This window comes from Pteronotus mesoamericanus, unplaced genomic scaffold, assembly GCF_021234165.1.
Source record: "Pteronotus mesoamericanus isolate MK-2021 breed Mesoamerican mustached bat unplaced genomic scaffold, CSHL_Meso_final contig_702, whole genome shotgun sequence".
Lineage (NCBI taxonomy): Eukaryota > Metazoa > Chordata > Mammalia > Chiroptera > Mormoopidae > Pteronotus > Pteronotus mesoamericanus.
Window position 1 is genome coordinate 4,369,530 of NW_026555239.1, and position 12,415 is coordinate 4,381,944.

General features: G+C 62.9%; 1 protein-coding gene across 1 annotated transcript in view; it reads left to right on the plus strand.

The window, feature by feature from the left end:
- Positions 1 to 7,740, plus strand: part of PARVB (parvin beta) — a 79,987-nt gene extending 72,247 nt beyond the window's left edge. The window contains exons 11-13 of the mRNA XM_054582490.1: positions 2,291 to 2,392; positions 6,258 to 6,330; positions 7,586 to 7,740. Coding sequence (XP_054438465.1) covers positions 2,291 to 2,392; positions 6,258 to 6,330; positions 7,586 to 7,662 — 252 coding nt within the window. The 3' untranslated portion in view covers positions 7,663 to 7,740. The remainder of the gene's footprint in view (positions 1 to 2,290; positions 2,393 to 6,257; positions 6,331 to 7,585) is intronic.
- Positions 7,741 to 12,415: the final 4,675 nt, after the last annotated feature.

Sequence of the window (12,415 nt, forward strand, 5' to 3'; positions counted from 1 at the left end):
CTCTTCTGTCACCACGCTATACAAAGTAATGTCTTAAAGGATCTGTGACCACTCGTCCACCAGAAAAGATCCGTGGCCACAGAAATGCAGAGAAGTCTTCTCTTGCAATGGAATGGCATATTTTTATAAATATTGGGTTGGCCAAAAAGTCCATATTTTTTTCCATAAAATAAAAGACATTTTTCATTTTCACCAATTAACGTTATTGCTTTGGATATTTTGAATATGTCTGCCATCTCCCACGTGGTCTAATGTTGATTGTTCTCAATTAATGTCTCAATTTGATCGCTGTCAACTCACCTGGTCCACCCGACCGTGGAGCATCGTCCAGCGAGAAACTTCACAAACCATTTTTGACACGTTCGATCAGTCCCAGAACCTTCTCCGTACACCGCACAAATCTTTTCTTTTAGTGTTTCAGTTGCATTTTTCCCTTTCTTAAAATAATAAAGCATAACATGCCAAAAGTGTTGCTTACCTTCTTCCATCTTCAATATTAAAATGGCTACACAAAAATTCACCCATTTGATAAGTTTTTTTTTTAAACGCACGCTGATACAACAGCTGTCACAATACAGTCTAACAAAATTATTTTGAATGAAGTTAAAGACAACTAAGCGCTACTCTTCCGGAAAAAACCCAACGAACTTTTTGGCCAACGCAGTATGTTCATCATCAATGTCTGGAAGCTGGGGGCTCAGAGGGGCCTGGGTGCCGATTCCTGCTCGGGGGGCGGGGGGCGTGTACACGTGCGTGTGTTTTCCCTCCTTTGAAAACGTCTTGTGTCTTGTGGGCAGCTTCCCGGCTCTCAGCCCCTCTGAGCCTCCTCCATGTGTTTGCACTGGAGACAGGAGGCGTGGTGAGGCTTAGTGGAGGATGTTGCACTCGGAGGCCAGTGTTGATGGCGAGGATGGTGACGGTGGCGTCCTGGGGCCTCCCTGGCTGTGGGTGTCTGAGCCAGGGCACGCCCCTCCCTCGGGACCCCTGCTCTGTGAAAACTGGAGGGTCCCCCTCATTGCCGACCAACTGCCTCGCTCTGCCCGGCCCTCGCCCTCCCAGGTGCCCCTTCCCATTCCCATGTCTTCCATGCCTCCGTCCGCACCGCTCGGCCCCTGGGCACGGCCGCATCTGCGGGCAGACGACGCGGGTGCCGTCTTCATTTGTGGCCGCCTCTGCGTCTGGGGAGATGTCGGTGCTGAGGAGCGCGGTGTCTCAGGCACGCCTGCTGTGTCCCTGGGGAAACTCCAGGGCGTCCCCCCCCCCCCCGACCGGGTGGAGCATAAAACAGCCTCATCGAGGTGCATGAATGCTTTTTAAAAACTCTGATCTCCTCAAGGAGATAAGTGGGTGATGTCTTCCTGGTGTGGAAACATGAGACCCGTGGCACTCCGGCCGGGGGTCGTTTACCTGTCAGACCACAGTCCACCGGGGTCTGAAGAGCGCCTGTCCCCAGAAGCCCCGGGTGGAGCCAGCAGCGCACGCTCTGCCGATCCTGAAGCTGCCACCCCGTAAGGCCAGGGCTTGCTCACAGCAGATATCTATGATTCTGTCTGTCTGTCTGTCCCCTCCTCACCCCCTCCCAAAGTTGCTCTGCCCTCATCAGTGTGAAGGGCTTTGTCTGTAAAAGGAGTGATCGCTCCCTGTCCCGGCTCACGGGGTCTGTCTGGATTCCCAGGCCCCACCCTGGGCGGCCGGCGGCCCTGGGCCGGGTGCGGGGGAGGGGCTCTTAGGAGAGGCCGCAGCGTTCCCCCTGCACCGCCTGGTCGTTCAGGGCCCAACTGGGACAGACACTACGTGCTGGGGACACGCAAAGGCTCCGGGATGGGACAGTCTTGCCTATGCCCCGAGCACAGGTGACGAGCGAGCAGAACGTGGCTACAACCCCCAAACCAGAGCACAGCCTGCTCAGGCCCTGGACCTGGCCTGCCGCCACCGAGCCCGTGGAGCGTCGGTCATTGTGTCACCGGCCCCCTGGACCCGCACCCCACCTCTGAGCGAGGGAGCCTGTGTCACTCCCAGTTGGTGGGAGGGGATGGGCCTCGTGGCCGGGCAGTGTGGTCCCGGAGCCACGGTCCCATCCACGCGGCTCTGCCCCCCCTCCAGCAGGCGCACGGTCACGCCCAGCCCTGGGCGCAGCGCCTGCTCCGGGTCCTCCTCCCGACTGCAGGCTCTCCCGCCCGACCCAGGGGTGGGCCGCTCTGTTTTAAAGCATTTGCCTCCTTTCGAGTGGACGCGAGCGCACGCCGGTGCTGTGCATGGCCCAGAAGCCCCACCCCGCGTTTCTCTGTAGTTTGCAGATGGCGTGTACCTGGTTCTGCTGATGGGCCTGCTGGAGGACTACTTCGTGCCCCTGCACCACTTCTACCTGACCCCCGACAGCTTCGACCAGAAGGTACGCGCACCTGCCTCCGTCGGGGAGGGGCCTGGTGCCGGGCTGGCGACCCCCCTGGGGCGCAGCGACGCTCTCCACACGTAAAGCCGCCGGCACGCGGCGCTGCAGCGGGGGCCCAGCACCGGAAGGAGGCCCGCGGCAGAGCCGGTAGCCTCGTTCTGCTCGCTCGTCAGCTGCCTGAGCCCCCTCTCCCGGCTGTGCTCGGGACGAGATCATTGTCGATGGTTGTGGCCAAATGTCAGCACAGTTGCACATCTGTCCCCTGTGTAATGGCTGGAGTCCCCGCTGCGTCACGAGCTTCCCAGGCGCCATTTTCAGTGGTGGCACAGGCCCCGTGGAGCGGCCGTGAGGCCGCCGTGTCCTGTTCCCTTCTGCTGCGCAGTCCTGTTCCTGGTTTTCCCGGTTAAAACAATGGAGCGTCCCTTCCTTCCTTCCTTCCTTCCTTCCTTCCTTCCTTCCTTCCTTCCTTCCTTCCTTCCTAGTTTAGAATCATTGTTTTATTTGTTTTTGGTTTTTTACAATTTTTAGTGATTTAAAAAAAAATTTTTTTTAATTGTTCCAATACACTTGTCTCCACCTTCCCGCCCCCACCTTCCCCTGTCCCTCCCCCACCTCCCTCCCTGAATCCTTCCCCACTTTGGCTTTGTCCCTGGGTCCTTTATACGTGTTCCTTGACTTGATCCTTCCCTTCCCTTTCCCTGCCTCTTCCCTCCTTCCCTCTTGATTCTGTTGGTCTCTTTCTCTTCTTCTTCTTCTTTTTTTTTTTTTAACATTTTATTTATTTATTTTGAGAGAGAGGGAAGGGACGGAGAAAGAGAGGGAGAGGGACATTGATTGGTTGTCTCTACGCCCCTCTCTGGGGACTGGCCCACAACCCAGGCCTGTGCCCTGACTGGGAATCAAACCAGGGACCTTTGGGTTCATAGGCTGGTGCTCAGTCCACTGAGCCACAGCAGCCAGGGCTGGGGCGTCTTCTTAAATGTATATATTTTTCATTCCTGTGGGTTGCTCGTAGGAAAATTCCCCGGGTAGTATTGTTTGGATCAAAGGGCCTGCCCTTCACGTTTGGGTTGCTGGTTCTCCGGGGGCCCTGCCCTGTGTCACTGGGCCCACTCTGCCCCCTGCCCAGGGCCTCCTGAAGTTCACCCACTTGCCAGTATTTACTTGCCTTTGGAAACTTGGCGTCTAGGCTGACCGTATTGCTTTGGACACATGGGCATCTGTCATTTTCTTCCCCCAAAGTGCTAGACCGTGAGTCAGAGAGGCAGGCGGCCAGAGGAAGCTTCGAAAGCCGAGCTTCAAAAGCCGGGCTTTGAAAGCCATGTCCTGCTTCTGGCCCCGGCAGCTGTTTGCTTGTGGCCAGACGCTGGCCCAGTCATGCCGCCGAGGTGGGTCAGAGCAGGTTAGACAGGCCCCGGCAGGCCCAAGCCCGCGGTGGACAGTAGGCAGGGAGGGAGCGGGGGACCCGGCAAAACCGCGGCACCCAGGCAGGAAACGTGGTGCGGTGTCGCGTCTGGTGAGGCCACAGTTGGGCGACAAGGCTTGTGTGTACCCAGGCCGGCTGTGGCGGCGGCAGCAGCGCTGTTGTGGAGAGAGCTTTCCCGTGTCCGAATCAGTGAGAACACTGGGGAGAGCGACAGCCTGGGCCCCACGGCCCGGACGTGGCTCCGGGCTTGGGGCGGGTGCTGTCCCCCTGCCCGGCTGTCTTCCCTTCGCACCGGGGGTGGGAGTCCTCGCCGGCAGCTGCCCTGGCCTGGAAGGAGCGAGGCCGGCCCACCCCTGTGCAGCCTGCCTGCGCCACTGAACGGGAGCCAGGAAGAGAAGGCTGTTTCTGGGGTGGCTCCGTCCGGTGCAGGGCGAGCCCTCTCACCCTTGAGAAATGGAGGCCCGGTGGTGGCCCGGGGCGGTGGGAGCCGTCCTCGGAGAGGAGGCCGGTTCTGCGGGATCCTTGCGGGCCGTGGGCCCCACCTCTACACCCTCCCCACTCCCCTCACAGGGAGCGGAGATACCCTAGAGCCCCAGGAGGTTCCTCCTGAGCCGGGACGCTCATCAGCCTCCTGGCCCCCCCGACGGGCACAGAGGCTACGTTTCCCCACTGCGTGGGCTGAGCCCCTGCAGGCTGCTCCCAACGCCCGCGCTCCCAGGCGCCACGTGCCGATGGGGCACAGAGGGGCTGCTCACTGGGCGTCTCCTGGGCCCCTTTGCTCTGGCACCCGGACCCTGTGATGCAACAGGAGACTGTGGCTCAGATCGCAGATGCATTGTGGGCCTGTGTTTTTGAACGATTGCAGCGGATTTAAAACATGAGACAGGATAGCTCAGACCCTTGGGTTCCTGGAAACAAACCAGCTGTGTCCTTTGACCCAAGCTCCTTTGAGGTTCGGGTACCACCCACGGCTTTTTGTTCTAGAGCCCTGGATGAGTCTTCCTCTGTGCTGGCCATGTTGCTACGTACTTTGTGCCCATCCTCCATCTTCTGGAAGATTCCACAGAGCCCCTCGCTCTCTGGGGTGGACTCAGAGGTTATCCCTAGAAGCAAATACCAGAAAGCGCTTGGCAGGTTCGAAGTCCTTTCCCTCTGCCCCTCCTTCTGATTCCCTCTGTCCCCGATGAGGAGATGGAATCTCAGGAGGGCTGGGGCTGCCCGAGGCCAGTCAAGCGGTCAGCAGGGGGCACACCCACTCTGTTCTGGAACCCTCTATTCCCCTCCCACCTGGCCAGGGTCTCGAAAACCCTTTGAATTGCAGAGAGTGAGGACTGCAGAGTGTCCTGCCGTGTGGCGGCTCCCGGCTGCGGTGTGGGGCTTCACGGCGCCGTGTGTGGGCCTGTCCCCGAGGCCCGGGAGCCTTGCTGCTCCGCGGTCACAGCCAGGGAGGGTGGTCCCATGGCTGCGTTCTGTGGGCCGCGTCCAGGGCGCGGGCTCGGGGCGAGGGCACGGCCCCGAAGGACAGGCAGAGGCTGGTGGCCCTTCCCTGGCGGCAGGGCCCTCAGGCTGAGGAGAAAGCAGGAGGGGAGACCTGCTTCCAAACCAGCCACTGTGGGGCCGAGGGGCTGCCTGTCGGCCTGGAAGGGAGCTTCCTCCCGGACTGTCGTCCCCGAGGGGCGGAGCGGAAAACCCACCCCACCCACACTCAGCGCTGGGCAGTTTCCAGGAGCCGCCTCCCTTGCGGGGTCTCGGGCCTGGTGTGTTGGGTGCCAGGCACCGACGACGTTCCCACGCCTGTGACCTGCCAGTGCTGAGAGTGGGGCGCCATCAGGCCGTGGGCGCCCCGGGGAGGCGCCGAGGAGGCACCGGTTCCCGTCAGGCTGATAGCCAAACCTGGCCCTTCCTCCTCGTTTCGCCCTGTCTCCACCTCGATGCGCAGCCTGCTGGGCGTGTGCAAATCCAGGGACCGGCTGGTGGCGCGGGGCGGGTGCTCTGGGAGCAAGGGCCGCTCTCTGCTGGGGACAGAGCACAGGGCTGGTGTCCCTGGGAAGTGACTGGTCTGCCCCAAGCCTCAGTTTCTTCATCTGTAAAACGGGGCCACTGTCCCTTCTCGTGGTGTGGATGTGCCGGGCCCCGGGGCAGACACGCGGGGCCCCCCAGCCCTCAGGGCAGGCTCCCTGCCTTCGCCCCTGCGCCTCCAGCTGCCCCATCAGATCCCTGGGAGGGGAGGGAGGACCCTAAGTGAACGCGCGTTGCTCTCAGCAACCTTGACCCCCCCCGCCCTGCGCTGGGCACCTGGGTCCTCACGGTCATTGCCAAGAACCGCTCCGTCCGCGCTCGCTCCTGTCCTGGCCTGTTGGGAGGAAGGCGGCGGGCGGTGGGCGGCGGACGGGCCCAGGGACAGCTCCGCCCCAGCGGTAACTCCTGTACCCTTGGCAGGTCCACAACGTGTCCTTTGCCTTCGAGCTGATGCTGGACGGAGGGCTCAAGAAACCCAAGGCGCGGCCCGAGGGTAAGGTGCCGAGCGGCGCCCTCGGGGAGGGCCGGCGCGGTGCAGAAGGGTGGCCAGGTGGCCATTTGTCCGAGGCGGCGGAGGGCCGGACCTGCCCCTCCCGCTCAGGCTGCGACTGGGTGGCCCACAGGCCGGCTCGGCCGACCCCGGGTCGCCCCCATGACCCCCAGGCTCCTGGTTTGGGGGACCAGGAACCGACGGCTGCCAGTGCCGGTTCCTTAGTGGCCCCCCGACATGGGGGGTGTGGCTGTCCCACAGGCCTCAGGACCTCAGCGCCTCTCAGGGCCCAGTGCCCAGGCGGGGGTGGCGACTGTCTCCCGGCCTGGAAGGAGAGCACAGGCTTCCTGCTGGGTCCCTGGTGACAGCAAAGGTCGGTGCTCCTGGGCAGGGAGGCGGCCGCCCGTCCTGTCCCCGGAGGGGCTGAGCCAGGGCCGCCTCCCTGCCCTCCCTGGCTGCCGCGCTAAACCACCTGTTCCAGGGCCCTCTCTCCCGAGCAGGTGTCCAGGTGCTGCAAGGGCATCTTCAAGAGCAGAGTCCAATTTGGGGGCACCGGCCCGGGCCCGACAAGCCCCGTTTCTAACCGGTTGCCATCCAGGTGGCACTGCCGCCCCTGGTCTGGGGACCCCGCTGCCCTCCAGCCATGGCGCAACTTCGGGGTGAGATGGGTTCATGGCCCCCTAGACACCCACCTTGGGTGTTGAAGGCCTGACCAGGGACAGGAATTCCGTCCTGCGCCCCATGAACACAGTCCCCTGCGCCTGTCCCTTGTCTGAGGTCGCAGGGTCGGTGAGGCCAGGAACCGGGGGCCCGGCTCCCAGGAGGACAGGGACCCCCCTCACCAAAGAAGGCGCCAGCCGATGGGGCCCCAGCTGTCACCCCCAAAGTGTCCTGGGGTGGCCACAGCATGCGCCCACGGGGTGGGGCAGCCGCCGCCCCCCGCCCCCGCAGGAGGCCTGACCCTGCTGCAGGCACAGGGGAGCCTGTGAGGGTTTGGTCCCCTGCAAATGCCCGCAGCTGTTGTAGACCCCACCCCATGTGGATGCCGCCGGTCGCCCTGACGCAGACCCTAGAGGGGATGAAGGGGCACATCCCGCAGGCGGTGGCCTGGGTCTGGCGGGGGGGGGGTGCCGCCCAGCGCGCCCGGGGGACTGGGCGCAGCAGCGCTCTGCCGTGCACGGGGCAGCGGCCCGGCGCCCCCGGCGCGGGCTCCGGTGAGCTCTCTTGTCCTGTACACGCTTCCCGTTTCCTCCTGCAGACGTGGTGAACCTGGACCTCAAATCCACCCTGCGGGTTCTTTACAGCCTGTTCACCAAGTACAAGAACATGGAGTGACCTCGGCAGGGACGCCCCTGCGCCCCTGCTCCGGCAGGGCCTCCGGCTTCCCTCACGGCCCCGTTACGCCCCCTCCGTCCCCCCCCCCCCCCCCCCCCCCCCGCCCTTTCCACGTGATTCGAATGCAGGACTCTCAGCACCCGTGCTCAGCGCTCAGGCAAGAGGCCCCGCTTCACCGGGGCTCCCCTGGGAGCTGAGTCAGGTTGTCGGCTTGGATCACACAATGGAAGGAAAAAAGCCGAAAAGCCGGAACCAAACCCCTCAGGCCCCGGGAGGGGCGCCCTGCGTCCCGCTGGAGGGCGCCTGCAGGTCTGGCGGCACCTCGGGAGGGCTCTCCTGGGACGCGGGGCCTTTCTCATCAAAGGCACCGGCAGGTTTAAAAGCCCCACTCGGAGGTCCCAGAGGCTTTTGCTGTGGCAGGAATGTTCCCCCCCCCCGCCCCCCGCATCCCTGCTCCCTGGAGGCTCTGTGTTGTTTCCATTTCGTTGGTGCACTGACATCTGAGACCCAGAGGACTCAGCTGCCGCCCCCGCCTCCCTGGGGAGGGACGGAGGCGAGGAAGGAATGTCTGTTTCTGGCTGCCGGCTGCGCTGGGTGGGAGCTGGCCCTGGATTTGTCCCATTGCATCTCATCGCCCAGTCGTAACTCAGGCTGACTGCGTAAGGCCACGGTTCATTCGGCAGAGGATGTGACCCTTTATCCAAATAATTCGTTTCCAAGTTGGCGCAAAGGTGAGGGCGTGCCCTCCGTGCACCTGCGAAGCACCCCCTTGGGCTCTACGCGCCTCGTTTTTCTTCTTCCACGTCCCAGTGTGAGTCCACGTCCGCGGCGGGGCCCGGACATCGGGGTGGACCCTGCTGTGGGGAACCAGCCTTCTGTGCGATCCACCCACTTCTCCCATGGGCTTGGGGACAGTAGTGCCTTCTGGGTCAGGGAAGCTGGGGCATCTTCTTGAGGTAGCAGAAAAACCTGTCCTTAATTCCGGCAAGTTCTGAGACATACGTTTTCAGGGAATTGTGTCTTTTTGGAGAGGGACTCGGGTCCGCCACACCGGAACTCGGCGAGAGCTGGGGAAGGCTCTGCGGGCCGAGCCTGAATTCCTGTCCGTGCCATCGGCTGTGGGCGTGCCCTTGGCCTCCCCCGCTGGCCTCGGGGCATCCACCTAAAGCTGCCGCCCTTGAACAACCGCAGATATTAGGCAAGCGCGCAACCCAGAGACCGGCTCCTATGTCCTAATTGGATGGACAAAGAGCTATGTGGTTTCAGAACAACCAAGTCCTTTTCTACCCCATTGGTGTGCCTGTGTGTTACTGTCTTTTTGATCGTTGTGAGCAATGTTTACTTTGGATTTCTAGGTATTAAATAAAAGCCACTCAAACCCTGGCGTGTTGTTGACCTGGCCTGCCCGGCGACGGTGGCAAGCTGTCACTGCTTGCGTGTGCTGTGGGCCACCACGCCCAGACGGCCCCTCAGCCAGGGACCCACATGCGTGCGAGGAGAACCTCGTGCAGCGTGGGCAGAGCGCGGCGATTCATCCCCACAAAGAGCTCCGTGGGCGTGGGCTGCTGTGGACCCTGTGTGGCGGTCATTGGCTGCACCTGTCCAGGGTGAGGTCCTGGGCCCCGTGACCCCGCCGAGCCCTGTGACAAGGAGCTTGCAGGGGGACGAGGGCGCAAGCAGGAGCCAGTGCACAGCCCAGAGGCCGGTCTCACGGGCAGGAGCCACGGGGAACGGGTGGCAGCCACAGCCGCGGTGAGTGATCGTGAAGGACAGAGCGGGGCAGTCGGCCCTCTTGCCCGGTTCCAAACGGGAGCTGCCAGCGTGGTGACGGCACCAGCAGAAGAAACGCCGCCCCGGGGAGGAGGGCCAGGGACGCCGAGTGACCCGTGATGGCGGCCGCGTCTTCATGCCCCACTGTCCCTGCTGCCGGCCAGCCTTCCCTGCGGGGGTCACGGGAGGCTGGGGGGGCGTCTGACTTCTCCAAGTGCTAAGATGGTGACTTGCCGCACGGCTAGCCTGGGGAGCAGGCCGCAGTGCTATTTGTAAAAAGTACTGAAAATTACGAACTGCTTGAAAGAACCTCGGCTTGGGAGACACGCTGGGGTTTGGGTCTGGCTTGGCTCCCGGAGGACAGCTGGGGAGTTAATCGGCCCGCACCCCCCAGAGCTGCCCCTCCCGCCCTTCGAGTGAGGGCCTACTTGGCAGCGGTGGCTGGAGGCAGTTTGTGTTGTCCCACTGGGCAAGGCAGAGCCGTTGGCATGTGGCGGTTTGTCCCCGGGTGGCTGACACACATCCTGAGCTTCCCAACCACAAGCAAGTCCCAGTCCCCGCAGTGACAGACCACCAATGTCCCCTGGCCCCTGGGCCTGTGGGCCGGCCTCTTAGGGTTCACGCCATTTCCTCCTGGGCCCCGGAACCCGCCCTCGCCTCTGCCCCTTTGGGCTGGGGAGTGTGACAGCCCCCTCCTGGTGCCAGCCGTGGGTGCAGTGCCCTCTCTTCTGGGTGCCCTGGGCCCTGTGCCAACGCTTTCCAGTTTCCACGTGTGAGTGGGCCGACTCTCCGCTGCCGGACTCCGGGCGGCGCGGTTTCTGCTGTGATCCGCGCTTGGGAGGCTGCCGCCAGAAGCAGCGCGGACATCCGGGCACGGCCGCTTCCCGCCCCATTTCGTCCCAAGGCCCCATCTGGTGCAAGGGGATCGGGAGGGCACAGCCTAAATCCTGTGTCTCCTTGCCTCCCTCTGTGTCACGGGGCTGGAACAGCACCTGCGTCCCAGGCTGGGTTCCAGTGAAATCAAAGCCCTTAAAGTTATGTGTGCTTCATCGTTGTTACTCAATAAATATCAGCCATAAAATCAGCGATGCTTTTGTGCTACTTCTTGTGGACACCCCCCTTCCCTGCTCCCCGCTCGCCTCGTGCCGCTCCCTGCCTGCTCGGGCCCCGCTACTGCCTGGCCTGCCAGCAGAGAGAAGGTGGCCAGCGCTCTCCGCCCGGAACGCCTTTGTCCGGGCTCTTAAACCGGCACGCTGCTACTGGTCCGCCAGGGCCCACCCCTTCTCCGGAAGAACTTCCTCGTCTTCCAGGCAGACAGACAGACACCAGTCTCTGTTTTGGGGGAGCTCGCTTTGTGCCAGGCATTGTTCTAGGCTGTGGGACAAAGGAAGCTTCCAGGGGCTGTGGTGAGGAATCTGCAGTTAGGGAAGGCTTCCTGCAGGAGGAAGCATTTAGGCTGATGAGAGGGATGAGGACTTTGCCCTTTTACAAGCTGGGGCAGGGGCTTCTGGGGGGCGGGAACAGTAAGGGTGAAGACCCCGAAACAGGTACGTGGCACATTCAAGGCACCTTCAAGGTCAGCCTGGCTGGGCGGGCCTGAGCGCCGGAGGGGTTAGAAGATAGAGCTGGCAGGTTACCTTGGGACTTTTGGACTGACTGGGCCGGGCAGATTGGGTTTTTTCTTAGTTGTTTATCTATTTGGAGAGAAGGAGGAAGAGAAAGAAACACTGACTTGTAGTTCCACATATTTATGCACTCATTGGTTGATTCTTGTATGTGCCCTGACTGGGGATCGAACCTGCAACCTTGGCGTTATCAGGATGACGCTCTAACCCATTGAGCGCCCCGGCCAGGGCTGGTGGATTTATTTTAAGAGCTACTGGACGCCACTGGTAGGTTTCGAGTGCATTGGGATATGAAGCGGTGTCTTCGGTTGCTCGTGGAGAGCAGCCTGGTGGGGAGCTGGGGGAGTGGAGGAGCTGGCAGCCCAGGGTGGGGGTCCAGCAGGAGGCTCTTGTGTGGCCCAGGTGAGAGGAGGGGCGTCCTGGCGAGGGTGGGGCGGGGCCTCGGGGGAAGTGGGCTTTCACCCTGTGGCCTCGTGGCTGGCACTGCCATCTGGAGACAAGAAGCCTGGGGAGGAACTGGCTGCGTCTGTTGCGGTGGGGAGGGGGGGGAGGAAGAAGAAAGAGTAAATTTGCGTTGCCCGCGAGGCATCCAGGGGCCGGGGGCGTGGCTGGGCCGCGGTGGCCGGGGCAGAGCTCGCGGGCCGGTCTGCGGTGGCACCTCTCCCCAACGCACCAGGCCTGCACACGCAGCTGCAGCCGGCCCCGTGGGCCCTGCAGAAGCCTCGGCCCAGCCCGGAGGAAGTGAGCACCCAGCCCCTGCCTCCCGGGGCCCTGCAGCCCCCAGCTGATCCAGGGAACCCGGAACCTGCTTCTGTGTGGGGCCCGGGCCCCGTTGGAGCTCTGTGGCCTCGGTTTCCTGGCGTGGAGGAAGCCCCCAGGTGAGAGTCCTCCTGGCATCCCCTCCCTGGGAAACCCCGGCCGCTGGTCCTCTCTGTCCCCAATGCTTGGGAGTCCGAGTCCGCCCCGGGAAGGCCCGAGGGGCAGGGGGAACCGAGCCCAGAGGGCGCAATCTCAGCGGGGGGAGCGAGGGCGAGTGGCCCCGAGCCCTCATCACCCCCGCACGCTGGAAGGCACGACTCCTTCCCCCCACCGGGCCCAGATAGGCGGGAGGGCTCGGCCCCACTCTGTGCAGCCACGAGAATGGATTCCCGTTCCCCATGGCTTCTCCCCCAAGCCCCATGCACCCCGAGGCTTCAAAGGGGGAGACGGAGGCCTGGGGCAGAGAAAGGAGCGCCCGGGCTGCCGATGGCCCTGCGTCCACTCAGCTGCCCTTGGCGGCATGCGAGGTGAAGAGGCGTCGGGACCGGAGGGCGCGGGGCTTTGCCCGAAGCCACACAGCCAGGGTGAGGAAGGGCCAG